Below are 17,679 nucleotides of genomic sequence, written 5' to 3'. Positions count from 1 at the left end.
AAAATATTCTTGTTAACGACTTTTATAAAGGTTTGCAAAATATCAAGTTTTAGCAAACATCTGCTTGCCCATATCCTACTTAATGAACTTGAAATAAAATCGGCAAAAATGATCTTTGTTAAAACGCTTAAAAGAAAAAGATGTCTTCTTTCTGAGCTTTTTAACTGCATACAAGTTTTGCCTGTTTTAATTTTAAAACGTTTATTCAGTCACATCAGCTAAAACAAAGCAAATCTCAAAAAATAGAAAAATGTTGATACTTGCCAATAAAATTTTTTAAAACTTCACGTGAGAGGCCCGGCTGAGGCCTTCCATAAGAGAAGCCTGTTGGGAGCTTACAGCACCCCCCCTCCTTCTCCACACCCCAGATGTTCATAACTAGTCGTCTAACATTAGCCCCCCCAACTTGCAACCAGTGAATACAGGCCTGTGTAGAACATAGCTATTTCATTTCGAATTTTCGCTAGTTCGTTATGATAGTTTAGTTTCGCGCATGAATTTTTCGCGTGATGATGACTCCGCGAAAACGCGAAAGTTAGATGCCGCGAATACTTAAGTGTCCTAGGGTAATCACTTACGTAACAGTAAGATATGTGTAAAAGTTTTTCCTCTGTTGACTTGTAATATACTACTATAGGATGTAGTGTGGCCTGGAGATTGTTCCAGTGGAACGATTGGGAGGCATCTTGTACAATAAATGAGTAATTCTCCGCGAGATCCATCTGCATGATGATTTCCGTAGTCTGAAGATTTTGTTTCAGATTCTGGAGAAATGCAGACTGCTCCTCTTTTATGTAATGGTGGGCACTTAGTTCATCAACTTTTTGGCACATTGTGGATAAATTTGGAGATGGTTGCATGGTGTTTCACAATGTTTGACCGGTCAGTAGTAACCCACTGGCTATATGTGGTTTCATCGACTCCTTCATAGTCAGCTTAGTCAAACAGCTCAGACAGGCGATTTTCAATGTTTGCTTGACCTGGACAATTCTCACACTTTCTCAACATACAGTTTGCCTGCTTACGATCACAAACCAGCATATCAATAACATCCGTGTAGGGATTCAGTTCCGGTACCTTTTCAACCAAGAAACGAAAGTTTTGGTGAATGGTACACACACAAACGGAATGAGTACCATTTGCACTGGCATTTTTGCAAAACTTTGGCCCAAGTTCGCAAAATTTTGAAAGCTTTATCTGGCTACCACTGGTGGGGTTTTGTTGGCAGAAATGGTTATACAACTCAGTAAGATTGCATAAAATCAGGAGTTGCGGCTCATATTCTCTAGTACCATCAGAGCTTCTATGTGTTGAGACCTGTTTTGCTCCAGGGATCAAACGAACAAATTCACTGTTTTTGTAGAAGTTTTCTACATCAGCTTTTATGTTAGCCGCTAAACCTTTATTACCTTTTTTGGAGGATCGGGGTGTGGCTAAGATGCCTTTGGTTCGCTTTAGCTCTCTTACTTCTTTGACTTGCCTTTCGGACACATTGAAATCTTTGCTAATCTGATCTCTTGGCCAGGAAAGTGGCAAAAGTGTTAACAATGAAACTTGCTTCCTACATGTGCTTATTTTCAACTTCTCTCTGATATCCTCCATAAGGTCGGCAAAAGGATCTTCTTGAGGTTTTTTGCTGGCAGCCGCTACACCAATAGATCTTTTTATTACACTCTAGATTTTTTCTAGTTTTTTCTGCTTTCTTTCAGTATATTCTGCCTTTCTTTTCAGAGGTAACTTTAAAACTTGACTCATTTTAATGGGTGTTGTTAAAGATTCTAAAGACGTTATTAGTTCTTCGACATTAGATTCTATCAGTTCCTATGAGTTTTGAGGGCAATACTCTTCTTCGACGTTGTCTTTGCGAGTATCCAAACTAGAAATACAGTTTCTGCATATTTTACGATCAATGTGTGTTTTGACCGAAAATGCTTCGAGCTATTCTTTAATTGATTGGTCAACTAGTGTCAAGCCAGTTTTTATTCCTCATGAATGTTTATCGAATGGATCAAGGCAGGACCTGTTGACAATCACATTGTTCCTGTATTTGCTAGTGTATATTGCTAGATGGTGGGCACACACCTTGTCTGTTTCAGAGAGCGACAAACCTAAAAAAGAAAACTTTGATGCATTACTGGATGCCCGCGACATATTTCTCCTCATGGTAAAATGTTCAATTTCTTATCCATGTGAAATTTAACAACTTCAAAAATGCTAAATATTTTTATTTGTGTACTTTTACTTGTTTACTTTACTCTTTGTTTACTACTTGCAGTTTTCTATGGTCTGTCTTGGCTATGGAAGTGCCTATATGGCATTTCGAAAGCGCAGAAAGTTTGCAATCCATGCTCTCACGTCTTTTACCAATTATCAACTACTTAGCAGCAGCATATTTATAGAAAATGAGTGCTGCATAGAAAATTTCCCCTACTCAAAAGGGGAAGTCCCAAAACTGCTTGGAAGATAATTATATATATCCATGTAGCAGAGTGCTATAACTCAAGGTGACCATAATCGGGATGGCTAATAACCTACCTGCAGTGATTTTTGGCTGTGGCGTGACCAGTTTAAAAGTAATTAAAAGGCAAACTTCTACCATGATATCAATGTTTTTGAAGCAAGATTTGGAATCAGCGCATGTGAAGTATGTATAAAACATTAATTTATTATATATTTTTTGACGCTATCTCTGTGATTTTTAGTGGTTTCCGTCACCCTTTTCCATCGCTGTCAATGGCAGCCATGTTGGATTTATCCCGCCCGCACCTAACGAGGATGAAATCTGACAAATATATAATTATTTTTATGTAGAAAATACATTAATAAGCAAATATCAAGAGTTACATTGCCAAAAAATGGAAAAAAATTCAGGTTTTACTTGACGCTAAAATAGGTTAAATCTACAAAACTTGCCAAAAATAGGGCCCACTGACCTACTTTAGCGACCTCTGACCCCAAATGACAGCCTCCGACAGACAAGTTTTTAAATGAAAATGATAGATCACATGTGGAAGAAGACAACTGAAAGTTCAGATTTTTAGAAGATAGTTTTCGAGATATTTGTTATCAAAAAACCTAAAAAATTCTGATTCAGATTTGCCCCTCTTGAACGGCAAACTTTGGGGTGACGCCGGCAGCGCCACGAAATGTTTAGAGACAAAAAAATTTGGATTCCCACCAAGTTTGACATGCCCTTTCACAATGGATTAGTTTTAATCATATCTGTGACGGGTCAGCACACACATTGGACCAGTCCCCATGAAATGGCCCTGGATGCAACACTCCGTGCAAGTTCTACTCTCTACTCGTTGGTTTAATTGAAAAACGTTTCCTTGATAATCTATTGCTAACTAACACACCATGTCTAACACTGTTAAAGTTCGACTCCTATTACCCGTATCCTAAAAAACTTTGGAAATGTGTATTTTAGTAACACTAGTTAGACTAATAGCATGAATTTTGTGACGATTGATTGTTAGTTATTTGTTGAAAACGTGCTTGGGTTATTTAAATTGGCAGGTGAATGGAGGGAGGTTGCTCTGGCTGTTCACATGTTTAGCGGTACGTCTGTACAGCCAAATATAAAGGTTGCAGGATTTGATATGGATGGCATCTTGATCATTACTGCAAGCGGAGCCAAGTGGCCCAAGAACCGAGGTTAGATTCTCGCTTGTTAATGTTGACTTTTGTACCTGGCCTACTTGCACCATTGCCTCATTAATTTTTTATGGTGCCAGTTGGATGGCAGATATGTTTCATTAGAAATGTCAGACAAAATAAGATACTTGAGCACGCGGAGAAGGGGGGGGGGGGTCCTAAAGAACTTACTAAGGAGTTTCCATGAAAGTTCTCCTCATCTTCTTCCTATAATGTGTTCTTTTATTCAAGTTCTTAAGAGTTTATCCTTAATAAGTCACTATGCTGTTCCTAAAATAGTTTACAATCAAAACAGCGAATATAATATATTATATTCAGATGAGGACAAAAGTTCCTAAGCTGCATCAAGTACTTCAAGTTACCTGCTTATGTTTGTCATAGTTCCAGCAAATACAAATTGTAGTATGTTTCTGTTCAGAGTTGCATATGACTTCTGCATCCATGTCTTTGCTTTTACTGAACAAAGCTCATTTCGTCATGTAACCTTGAGTTGTTGCACTGAGCTATGCAGGTGTTAAACGTGATCCAAATAATTGGTTTTTGTGGGACGAAAACTCTTAAATAGCATACTATTTTCTCGGACATAGTTTGGTTCCGTGGTACTATATTAAACAGTGCTTCTTACCTTCCATTCTCTTTTCACAATCATAGATACAAAGAAGATTAGAGTGAGTGATCTAGCAATGATCATAACATGAACCCCATGCTTCCCTTTAAGTTGAAACCAAAACTATAAAAAACTGGACAACATATTTGAGTAGAATCTTTAGAAAACCTGCCAAGCCCTCTGATAGGTATCACGATGAAGAAAGTGTAAGTGATAGAAAGTAAAATCATACAACAAGTGAAAAAGAGGCCGAAGGTGGTCACAAAAATAATCCATGTGCAAGCATTTTTGGAGCAATTCTTTAAAAATTCTCTGAGGGTGTGTAGTAATTAATGTGAGAGAGAAAGCTTGAAGCTTGTGAAAGTGGAGAAGCTGGTTGTAATAATTACAAGAGAAATATAAAAAATATCCGATATTAAAACAAAAAATATAAATAAGTTATGTTAATTTTAAGTTAAGTAGTCTGAGTAAAACTACGTTTGTATCTATCAACACATCTACCTGCACACTGTGCATCTGTTGTATCTCTATCAACACATCTACCTGCACACTGTGCATCTGTTGTATCTCTATCAACACATCTACCTGCACACTGTGCATCTGTTGTATCTCTATCAACACATCTACCTGCACACTGTGCATCTGTTGTATCTCTATCAACACATCTACCTGCACACTGTGCATCTGTTGTATCTCTATCAACACACCTACCTGCACACTGTGCATCTGTTGTATCTCTATCAACACATCTACCTGCACACTGTGCATATGTTGTATCTCTATCAACACATCTACCTGCACACTGTGCATCTGTTGTATCTCTATCAACACATCTACCTGCACACTGTGCATCTGTTGTATCTCTATCAACACATCTACCTGCACACTGTGCATCTGTAGTATCTCTATCAACACATCTACCTGCACACTGTGCATCTGTTGTATCTCTATCAACACATCTACCTGCACACTGTGCATCTGTTGTATCTCTATCAACACATCTACCTGCACACTGTGCATCTGTTGTATCTCTATCAACACATCTACCTGCACACTGTGCATCTGTTGTATCTCTATCAACACATCTACCTGCACACTGTGCATCTGTTGTATCTCTATCAACACATCTACCTGCACACTGTGCATATGTTGTATCTCTATCAACACACCTACCTGCACACTGTGCATCTGTTGTATCTCTATCAACACATCTACCTGCACACTGTGCATCTGTTGTATCTCTATCAACACATCTACCTGCACACTGTGCATCTGTTGTATCTCTATCAACACATCTACCTGCACACTGTGCATCTGTTGTATCTCTATCAACACATCTACATGCACACTGTGCATCTGTTGTATCTCTATCAACACATCTACCTGCACACTGTGCATCTGTTGTATCTCTATCAACACATCTACCTGCACACTGTGCATCTGTTGTATCTCTATCAACACATCTACCTGAACACTGTGCATCTGTTGTATCTCTATCAACACACCTACCTGCACACTGTGCATCTGTTGTATCTCTATCAACACATCTACCTGCACACTGTGCATCTGTTGTATCTCTATCAACACATCTACCTGCACACTGTGCATCTGTTGTATCTCTATCAACACATCTACCTGCACACTGTGCATCTGTTGTATCTCTATCAACACATCTACCTGCACACTGTGCATCTGTTGTATCTCTATCAACACATCTACCTGCACACTGTGCATCTGTTGTATCTCTATCAACACATCTACCTGCACACTGTGCATCTGTTGTATCTCTATCAACACATCTACCTGCACACTGTGCATATGTTGTATCTCTATCAACACATCTACCTGCACACTGTGCATATGTTGTATCTCTATCAACACATCTACCTGCACACTGTGCATCTGTTGTATCTCTATCAACACATCTACCTGCACACTGTGCATCTGTTGTATCTCTATCAACACATCTACCTGCACACTGTGCATCTGTTGTATCTCTATCAACACATCTACCTGCACACTGTGCATATGTTGTATCTCTATCAACACATCTACCTGCACACTGTGCATCTGTTGTATCTCTATCAACACATCTACATGCACACTGTGCATCTGTTGTATCTCTATCAGCACATCTACCTGCACACTGTGCATCTGTTGTATCTCTATCAACACATCTACCTGCACACTGTGCATCTGTTGTATCTCTAATAGGCCTACAATTTATTATAAGAATACTAGCTGAATGCCCGACATTGCCCGGCTAATAAAAGTCAATTAAGTTAAGAAAGAAAATAAAGCAGCTATAAGTGTTTTCAAATGTAAATGTTAAATAATTAGCAAGTAATAGCTAAATTAAGTTTGTTTCCTACCATTACAATAAAAGATGATTTGGTAATGATACAATCAATACGTACTGAGAAAACAAAATAAAAATCCTGAATATGTTGAATTAATAATAACAATTCGTGCATAGAAATGTGTGTATAAAAAAGGTTACTGTTCCAGCAGAAGCTCTCCATCAAAACATTTAATACAACGATACTGGTACCTCTCGATACTGGTACAGATGTAAAAATGAGATATCGAACTGTCTTTGTCTAGTACTTCGTCTGACTGAACAGAGAGAGAATGTTGAGCCTATTCCTACTCGAGATAATACAATTGTCTGCGTGAAAGGTATTAGCCTTTACCAATTTAGCGATTGAATGTTACGAAAAACCGGAACTAGAAGTATAACCGGACATTTCAAATTACAAATTAAAAGAATAGTTAATGGTAGCAAACATTAGTTTTTAAACCATTTCAAAAAATAAAAAATGCAAAAGGTAATATTAGTTAATAATCAGAAGTGCACATTTAGAGTGTGCATACTGTATTTGATAAGATTGATAGAATGCTAAGGACTGTATAGTTCAGTGGTTGAATGTGTGTTTTGAAACTTGTGGTTGCCCACTCCAACTGCCAACTGGTTGAAACTCAGTATGAGACGGGTATTTCATCCCTAAATTGTAGCAGCTATAGCGGGACATAACGAAGTACATACATACATGCAGACAAACTTTGAGATTTATAGATAATAAATAATATTAGATAACAATAGACAATAATAGATAGTAATATATAATGTGTAGAATAGTTTTAGCTGATGCGCATGTTGACATATAGAGATTGAAATGTGTGGAGAGATGTAAAGAGTTATACAAGAATATAATATTGAAGAAATAAAGAATATAAAAAGAGGTTCGTATTGTCACTTTTACTTCAGAAATGAGTAAATAAAAGTGGAAGATTGAAAATGTTGTAGTAAAACAGTGCTAGAGGTATGAACAGTAACTTATAACATAGACATGGTTGTTTACATTGTCATAGCTTGCACACGCTTCATTATTTTTATATACTTTTCATTTCAATTTTCACCTTCAGCCTCATCACTTTCATTTTTGAAAATACAACACCAAAATCTGTACCTCATAAGCCACAATGCAATCTATTTACAGTTACTAAACCTGTATGTGAGATCTGTTCATATTCAGGGTCAGACAATTAAATTCAGATTAAATTTTTCAATTGGTGTCAGAGCAGATGATGTTAGCTCAACAAAGTAGTTGTGTGATAGTGAGTCCCCTATTGCAACAATCATTGTATGCCATGACCAACATTTGACGAGAGAATGGTCCGAATGTGAAAGGTTTTGTAGGACTCGTCTTATTCTATGGGAGACAACCTATATTAATATAATGCTTTTTATCCTTACTTTCTGTGAGATTATTTTTGTATGTCTGATTTGTTGTAGTTTACCAAAATGCTAGGATGGTGTAAATCTGTATAGAGACTATGATATTGCATTAACTAGCACGGTTCTTTGATGAGTCTTTCAAAAACTAGTTTTTCAGTAGAATATTATTCGACTCACTAACAGATTTCACATGTAGTCACCCTAAGTTTCTGATGCAAGACCACCTCTTGGAAACTTAGTAATTTGTTTAAGGAAATCATTGGGAATTAGTTTCATTTAGTCAAATTACATTTACAATGGCTTTACTTCTAACAAGGCTTATGTGAGAATATTGACAGTGATGATGACTTGTAATCAATCAATAAGTCTGAAAGTGATAAGCATCATTACAGTACTCTGATTGACCAATTTTAGATGACTGGGAAGTTTATATATCCAGAAATTCCAGAGAAACTGCGAAGGCTACACAAGGAGGGCTTCAAGTTAATTATCTTCACAAATCAGGGCGGGATCGCCCGGCACAGTAAAGCCTGTTGATGTCAAACATAAAATTGAGGCTATAATTTCTAGTGTAGGTGATGAGTTGATGTAGTGGTTTGATGAACGCCTATGCAGGCTTTCATCGCTGGCTGCAAAAGAGGTAAGACATTACAGTGGCTACCAACATTCCATTCGCTAAGAGTTGAGCTGATGATGGCGATAGCTTATAGATTATAGATTCACGTCTACAACCATGGGTTTTGTTCTCTTCCACACAGTCTAATTAATGCTTTGTTCTGTCAATGAATACTTGAAACAAAACTGTTTGTGTTGGTGTTGAATATTTTAAAATTATATTTTACTTACGAACGAGCTACGTTCCGAACGATCGTTCGTAAGGTGAATTTGTTCGTAAGTTGCTTCAGTGCTATATTTTGTATTTTAATTAATGTTTAAGGCCTATATAAGTATATTGAAGGTTTATATAAGTATGTTTAAGGCTTGTATAAGTAACCTGTATTGGTTTGTACTGAGAAAAAATTTAATAAAATGGAGATAATACTTTGGTGGACGCTGGGCCATGACACTGCATTTCTTATTTATTGTATGTCTTGTCCTTTTTATTATATCGTTGTTTTAATCATTATGCCATCACTTATCGTTGTTGTCTTTTTTTTGTATGTGTTGTCCGTTTATTATATCGTTGTTTCACTCGTTATGCTATTGTTATATCTGATATACTGTCATAACACTATCACTTATCGTCGCTTATATTGTTGTCATACCAACACGCTAGCGGTCCTATTTATTCACCTTGTTAGCCGGTGTTCTTACCGTTAGTCGGAACGGTTGATAATATTGTATATAAAGGAGTGCGCTTATTCAGTTGAGCAGAGCAGATAGCCATACTCTCCTCGGCTAGTGAAATTTCCTTCGCTAATAAAAAGCTGAATGAAACTACAGGCACTCTCTTCTCTTTATTTATTAGTAGAGATCGTGCCAAGTGAAGGCTGGCGAATCCCTTTACAATACTTACAGTAAAAATAAAAAAGTTCTTTGCAAACTGGAGATACGCTCACGCACTTATGCACTGCAACAAACTGGGCAGAGGAAGATGGATGCTGGGTGGTGCTTCTGAGTAGTGCCTACGCGCAGACCTGTTCGTATGTACCGTTGTTCGTAACTCGAATGTTCGGAAGTAGGGAACCGTCTGTATAGGGAATGAATGTTATCAAGGAAAACCTGTCACAGTTTGTTTATTGTGGCCAGAAATGGAACATATTGTTACATTTTTCAGGTATCTTCCGTAAGCCTTTACCGGGGATGTGGAAAGAGGCTACAGACAGCAAGAATAACTCAGGTGAGGCTGTTAGTTTGACAGACTGCATATATGTCGGTGACGCCGCAGGATGTATAGCTAACTGGTCACCAGGAAGGAAGAAAGACTTTTCCATCTCAGATCGTCTGTTTGCCATCAACTGTGGTTGATAAAGCTTGCCATGCTGACACGAGTGTGTTTAGTCTTCTTTTGATTCTCTTCAGTGCGCATAAATGAGATATTTTCTTGACAAAAGACATGCGGTTAGTAATTGTTGATGTTTTCAGTTCGCCACAAATTAGGAGTTATCCTCTTGTTATGATGATTTTATTGATTCGCGATAGTCACAGCCGATACTTCATGATAGATAGGAAATCTAATCAATGATATAAACACCCCCACAAGGATAGGCGACGGCTGTCATATGGGCGGGGTTTAATTATCCGAGTTCTGTTGGGATTGTGCTAGCCTGGGTTTCGGAGCTAACAGTTCTCGCTGGGCAGTTGCATTGCTTTGTTAGGTTTTTGAAAAAAATGAATCGCTGTTATCGTCTCATTAGCTCATTCAGTCAGTAGACCCCGCGGTTCACAATAGCAAACCTTGAATTTCTACAGTGTAGCGGTAGTACCTAACCAGAAAAATTGATTCATGCAAATTAAAGCATTTCAAATTACCTATTTCTACCAATTTTGAGATTGGTAGGGGTTGTAATATATGCTTAAAGTTAAATATAATTTACCTGAAATCACCCGAACAACGTTCGTTTTCCCCGAGTTTTTAATTGTTTTGCCTAATTTTACATGACAAAGTCATTCATCGTTGTCACATTGTTTGACTGGGCCAATAAGATGGGACAGCGGGCAAAGCTGTACATTGTAGTTTTCATACTCAAAATCTAAATACAAAACCTAATTTGGACGATTTCACAATGGGGACCATTAATATCACGAATGCTTGTGAATGGCAACTGACTGATCATCACAGTGACAATATTGGGCAACTATATTTATTTGACAACAAAATGAAACCAACAGATCAGTAAAATGACCGCAATTGTTCATAATATTTGTAAATTTACAAGGGGCTCTATTCAGCATATTTTTTTGTTCTGGTGCTACATTCGGCATTAAACCCCTCCCCCCATATGATAGCCGCGCCTATCATTGGGGGGGGGGGGGTTATATCATTGCTGTAATCAAATTGATAACAATATTTCTAGTGTTTGTTACACATGTGTGTATTGTGCCGGTAAGTCAATTAGCGATGTCTACACACATGCAGCATTAGGATTTCAAGCCACGTGTTTTATGGAAGCGTTACAGAATCATGCGCAAAACTGTTCTTAACAGGACTTCTGTGACTCAATGCATGTGTACTAGCGTGTACCCTAAATGCCATGGAAGCTACCGCTAGTTTCGAGAGTACTTTTGGTGGCAGACGGAATGTCAACAAAATTTGCTTCTCAAATATGAATTGTGTAAATGGTCTGAGATAGTAAAGTGAGTTCATGCCATTAATGACAATGAACATGACAATTGCTAGGTGGTTCCATACTTACTGTCACCACTGTATATGTGCAGCGTGACACTTGGTCTTCTCATTTCATATAGGTGTTCCTTTTTCTACCCCAGAAGCTTCTATTCTTGGGAAAAAGGAAGGCGACTTTGTGATGCCCGAATTCTCACCGGCAGATGCGCTGAAGAATTCCTCTATATTGATACCTTCATCTGCCAAACTTTGTGCTGATATGCAGGAACTCATTATCATGGTTGGCTTCCCTGGTTGTGGCAAGAGCTTCTTTTCAACCAATCATCTTTCTGCGTACATTCGTATTAATCATGACACACTAGGAACATGGCAGAAATGTGTTGCAAGGTGGGTGGAACCAACAGGTATATGGCGTATTGTATGACATGCATGAGATTTGCAGCTTCTTGATGTGCTGAAATGTGGACGACTGTTTGAGTGCAACATTTGGCCTGTCACTCTGGGTGAGCTACGCGAGAATTTTTTTGTTGTAAAAAATGTTGAACAATCAGTTGCCCCTACATTTGAGCTATTCTTGCATTTCAGTACTCCGACAGCTCACATTTGGTATAGAAGGATCACCTTGGCTATCTCTACCCCTATAACAAATTCATAGGTATTTTTACCTGTAAGCTATTTCTAATCGTTTAAGACCAATTTGCATTATTTTGAGAATTTTGTGTTTTAAAATAGTTTAGATTGATCCTTTTGGCACGTTGGCTAACTCTAGATTAGTTGTACTTGGTACTACTATTTGGGCACTCGCCCGTTTTGCAGCTTTAGCAAGACTAACCAGGTGTCCCAGAAATAACCTTTGTAAACACACTAGAGCGCTTTTGCTAAAGGACAGGCTAGACTAAAGCAGAAATTGCCCATGATTTCAATAATGGTCTCAACTCTCTGGCAAAGTGTGCTTCCGGATCTGACTCATTACACTTTGCCTAATTGATAATCTCCTATGATCAATATTGTGTCTTTCACCTACATACTCTCTCCATACTCCCATTTTGTTAATACTTGTAAGAAAGTGCCTTAAGCACTGGGCTAAGCAACTACACTCGAATGAGTGTGTAAAACACTGGTTTTACACAAGCAAACTTCTGATGTATGATTTTTTAATTGAAGATAGAACATAACTTGGGCCATATCTCATTCGGTTTTAAAATTTTATTTAAGACTACATGCATTTTCTGACTAGCCCTAAATTGCATACCTTACTTTCGCGCTTTTGAAGAATTTATCAGCGAACAGTAACTTATGTCATCTTATCTTCTTTCCTACCGTCAGTTGAAGAAAATATGTGCTGGATAATAGTAATTGTCCGCTCTCTGACAGGTGTGAGCAAGAGCTGAAGCGAGGCAAGTCTGTTGTAGTAGACAACACCAACCCAGACAAAGAGACTCGAGCTAGATATCTAGAGTTGGCAAAAAATATGGCATCACTGCTAGATGCTTTCATATGGCTACCACATACAAGCATTCAAGGCACAATGAAGTCTACAGGCAACTTACAAATAGCAAGCACAAAGCTATCAATGATGTGATAGTAAATGCGTACAAATCCAAATACGCTGAACCAGAACAATCTGAAGGATTCGCTGAAATAGTGAAAGTAAATATTGTACTAGATTTGAAAATGATGAACAAAAAAGTTTATACTCATTGTACTTGCTGGAAAAATAGACATGAAAGTTTTTAGTATACAAGAAATGTTATTTTTAATGTTTCTCCAGTCATAAACAGGTGAATACCTAGATATACATATTATTCGTTACAAATCATTTTATTACAGCCGTTATACATATATAGACAGAATAAAACAGGAAGTGAGATTATCACTGTGCAGACTGTTGCTCAGACTTTTTTATGATGACCTTGGTCTTGGTCGGAAAGGGGATACCGGAGTCATCATCACTCGAGTCAGTTGACGTCTCAAGTACTCCTTCACTTCTAGTGTCACTCAACTCATTGTCACTGCTCTCTATATCATTGTTCAATGTGCCTTTACCTGTTTGTCCAAAAAAGACTCGATGCACCCAACTGTGGATTTTAATGAGTGGATTTTAATGAGTACATTTTAACGAGCTCACCAAGAAAAGTGTTCTGCTATTAATATCAAAAGTTGGCGTGTGTGAGGTTTCAGAAGTGTTGAAAAAAAATGAAATGTTGGCTACTACATGTATGTATGTATTGATGATTATCGCGAGTAGCAATGGCCTTGCAATAGTAAATGTGGATAATGAGACAGCAAGGATGACTGCAAGTATTAGTAAAGTGGAAAGATGGTATATTAAGAAAAAATACCAGAGAGAATGGCTATAGCCTGATATTTGCTACTATGGGCCATGGGCTAGAAAACATCAAAGATATGTTAAAGGAGAGTTGGCCAACCAAAATGCATGGCCATGCAACGTGTTTGTTCTTTTTGTCAAACTGGTTTCTTGTGGCAAAACATACAATTTCCTTGAATATGTCTTGATGGGCAACGAATGATGCACGACATCAGTATACAGTAGTAGACAGTACACGTATAGCAAAAACAAAACATCAAGCAAACAAAATTATTGTGGCAGCTATTAGTTCTAAGGCTCTAGAATTGATAACAAGATGAATACCAAAATTGTTAGAGAAAATTTGATTACTGTTGCAATCAAGTGTTTGCATCTTGGAAAGCCATCTGGGATTTTATATTATAAACACTACTAGACAGAAAGCTCATACACCCAAAAAAATACTCACGGTTGGTTGGCTAGATAAAACCAGCTGCTCTATCAATTAAGCAAGGTATTTCGTTATCGGATGGTCATGACACTAGGATGGAAAGAAGTCTAACAAAGAACAGAAGCATATTTGAGTTCGCAATCTTATAGCTTACCTACGCCTGGCAAGATAGCGATAACCCTTCTGCAAGGGTGCTGTACCCACTCTCTGTCTAAAATAGTGAAGGATTAATCAAACAATGGAAACATGTTTCATCTAAGGTTCTGGGTTGTGCAAACCTTTATTCATATAACAGTTTTCGAAATATCGGAGTTATTTAGAGTGGGATGATAACTCACATAGCTGTTTAATAATAAACCAAGGGACACCAACATAACTTATGAATGGATAAATCCATAAAGCCTCTGTAGAATGCGTGCGCAATACTGGGGAGCTGAGCAATGATGCATAGACTCAACACATGCAACACAAAACTTTTTTTTGTAGAGTTGTATAAGCACTAGAGATTCTGTCACAATGACTAATTTGCAAAAATAAGTAAAAAGCATCGTGGACTAGCGAGCTGCTGGTGACCCTAAGCAAAGATACTCGACGGTTAACCACTTGAGTGTAACCAATACATGGTATGCTATAGATGAACAACTCTATCCACAAAGTGGTGCATAACTTGTAACAACTTTCCAATGTGTGATAAAATATGTTTTACCTGACAAATCTTCAGACTTTAACTTCTTAGAAGGAGATGGGGCACCATCATCGCTCTCCCTAAAATGCACAATGATGTGAAATTTATTTTTGCTAAATCAGGAAATCAGTTAAATCAGGAAATAAACATCAAAAACGTGTCATCCATTATCTGCATTATTTTAGGAAAGCTTTTGCAAAACTATAAAACTTATGAATTCATTTTTTAAACGTACTGCATGTTTGATTATGTTTGAGTGTTCATGTACATATGAGCTATATTTTTCCAATTTTTTTCAAGTAAAACTTTTTCCATCAACTTATCGATTATTTGTATGAAATGTAAACATATTTTTTACTGACATATATTCAACTTCAAAAACCGATTCATTTATAGCAGTCATGTTGTAGCTAACTGCTGTTGCTGAAGCATAATGCCACACCTTTACAGGCAAATTTTTTTGAAGACACATTCCTAGCTAGCAATTCCAATTTGTCAGGCTAAGTAGTTTGAAACCTCATTTTAGTTTCATAGTAAAATTTCTTGCTTTACTGGACCTGAGAACAAAATCATTTCAAGAAAGTAGCACTCCCTCTCAAGGAAGGAGCACTTACTCTATCAATGCTGCAAAGACTGACAATAAAGTGGATTTTGCCTAACTATTGGATCACTCAAAATTTTAATGTAGGGCAAAGGGTGTATTGAAAGATGAAGTGGAATGTATTGTACCAAGCAATGGATCTGTACGAAACTCTCTTGGCCATGGTGTCCACAACAAATCTCCACATAGACCCTCACCAATTGGAGAAAAAAGTTGCTTAATGCAATGATTTAAAAATTTCAGTTACGGATGGTTGGTTCTTCACAAAATGACAGGGTAAATATTTTTTAATACACTTTAACACATAATTTGTTTTGGCAACAAGAGAGGATAGGTATTAACTAACCTGCTCAGACTACCCTGTTCTGATTCTTCTGCAGCTGACACTTGCTCTGCATCATATTGTACAAGTTAAGCTTCTACACACATATTGCAAAATCATGATTCATGCTAACAGAAAAAATAATTGATGATTCTGGCTATAGGAAATTCCAAATTCGTAAAATGAGACATCCTATTGCCCGGTTATCTCTGGAGAATGTTATTTAGCCACTTTCAAATATTATAAAATGTCTAATCCAGTGATGTAGTACTAACCTTTTTTTTAACCATAACTGTTAAGTAAAGAGAAGTGGATGTAGGCGACCAAGATTCACAATGCGACTCTTGGTCGCCTGTTCCAACCGCCACTACGCGGCGGTTGGAACACCTGGGGCGCTGCAAGCCCCCACTGGGGAGCCGCCAAAGCCTACAGGGCTTTAAAATCATGTGTATGATATGAGAAATGAGCCTTTGTCCTTTAGTACAAATGCTGACTGCCATTGGTTTGCTGTAATCTGATCTTAGCCTCTGTTGTAAACAACCAATTAGGATCACAATATTGTCATGTTACATGAACATTACATCGCTGTATTGTACTGTATGCTGCTTTTATATTGAATGGCCATTGAATGTCATCTATAATGACATTAGTGTACTTGAATCAATGAAATAAAGCTATAACATACCTTGAGAATTGGCATAGGCTAAAATTTTTTAACCCTAACTATAGTTATAATTAGAAAACAACCAAATTTTCTAACCATAACTTAGTTAGGGAAAGTTACGGTAGCACTACACTACTGGTTTAATCTCTAAATTTTTCATCCATTATTACTATAGATATTAGCTTACCTGTATTCACACTATTTTCTTTGGTAGCCATAAATGAATAGAACCAAAACCTAGAAAATTTTCAAATTTTAACAGAATAATGGTAGCCAAGTTCCTCTCGATTGCAAAGAGATAGGACAAAAAGGCTTATAAATGACAGCAAGCTTGTATCAGTTTAAAATATACATTAGCATGGTAAATCAAACAATAGAACAGAGTGACCAACAACAAAGTGTTCAAGGTCCATGAACAATGACAAATCTGGCTGTTGAAATGCTTAGCAGCTCGTCACACTAAAAACCAAACTACTATTGACTGCTTTATAGCGAGTCTAACATTACCATAAAAATTGAAAACTTTACAAAAAGAAAACGTTTACAAAAAGAAAAAATTGGACACCGACGTATCACGGCAAAAAGGTAGTCTATAACACGATACAGGTCTATAACAATTCACGATTTCTCCTTATACAGTCAGAATAGGCTACTTTGTATTAGTGAAAAACAGCAATTTTGTTGTAAGAGTTGTTGTAATGCAATCACTCACAAAACTATTATTTACACGAAAATTAGAATTCCTGGTTGCACGATGTTATGAAATTGAACTTGAGTGTTTGATATGATAAACACTGCTAACGTAACATATCGGTCAATAAATCATCGTTAGAACAATGTAACAGAGGAATGTAACAACTAGTATAGTGTTTCTCGAATATGAACAAAATACAGCATACGACTACTAAAACAAAGGTCAGTGAGCAAACATGACTATTTTTGCTGCTAAATCTATAAAACAAAAATGACAACGGTTCAAAATAGCTAATATGAAAAGTATCAATACATCGATATTTTCTTTCGCTGGCAATGTATAGTAACAAACAGAGATGACGCGCAAAACAAATATCCTTGACAAAGCCTGTAATTTCAACAATAGGACTCGCCAATTTTTGATAACCAGCGCTAATTATTGTTAATTTCCTGTTACTGTTCTGCCTTCAAGCAGTACAACTTTGCTTCCTTGATAGATGCATTTTTTTCACATATGCGCCAAGTCTCAGGGCTTACCTGTTGAATAATAGTATGTCAAATACCGTAACCTAAACTGAGCTTCCTTAAAATTTCTGCATTTTCTACATTTACCACTTCTCGTAGTATACGTATAAACCCAGATCACAAACTACGGGCTTAGCGATA

The 17,679-nt window shown here is 37.2% G+C and overlaps 1 protein-coding gene and 1 pseudogene across 1 annotated transcript; one reads left to right on the top strand and one right to left on the bottom strand.

Moving 5' to 3' along the window:
• Nucleotides 1-9,494: 9,494 nt before the first annotated feature.
• Nucleotides 9,495-13,025, top strand: LOC137391379 (uncharacterized protein F21D5.5-like; annotated as a pseudogene).
• On the bottom strand, nt 12,932-16,861 carry LOC137391380 (uncharacterized). The gene is made up of 5 exons (XM_068077836.1): nt 16,508-16,861; nt 15,681-15,726; nt 14,755-14,813; nt 14,203-14,259; nt 12,932-13,335 (listed from the first exon to the last, which is right to left on the bottom strand). Exons 1-5 carry the CDS (start codon nt 16,536-16,538, stop codon nt 13,163-13,165), a joined length of 366 nt encoding a protein of 121 aa, XP_067933937.1. The 5' UTR covers nt 16,539-16,861; the 3' UTR covers nt 12,932-13,162.
• Nucleotides 16,862-17,679: the final 818 nt, after the last annotated feature.

The sequence above is a fragment of the Watersipora subatra genome, chromosome 3 (assembly GCF_963576615.1).
Source record: "Watersipora subatra chromosome 3, tzWatSuba1.1, whole genome shotgun sequence".
Classification (NCBI taxonomy): domain Eukaryota; kingdom Metazoa; phylum Bryozoa; class Gymnolaemata; order Cheilostomatida; family Watersiporidae; genus Watersipora; species Watersipora subatra.
This window is presented reverse-complemented; position numbering and strand designations above follow the sequence as displayed.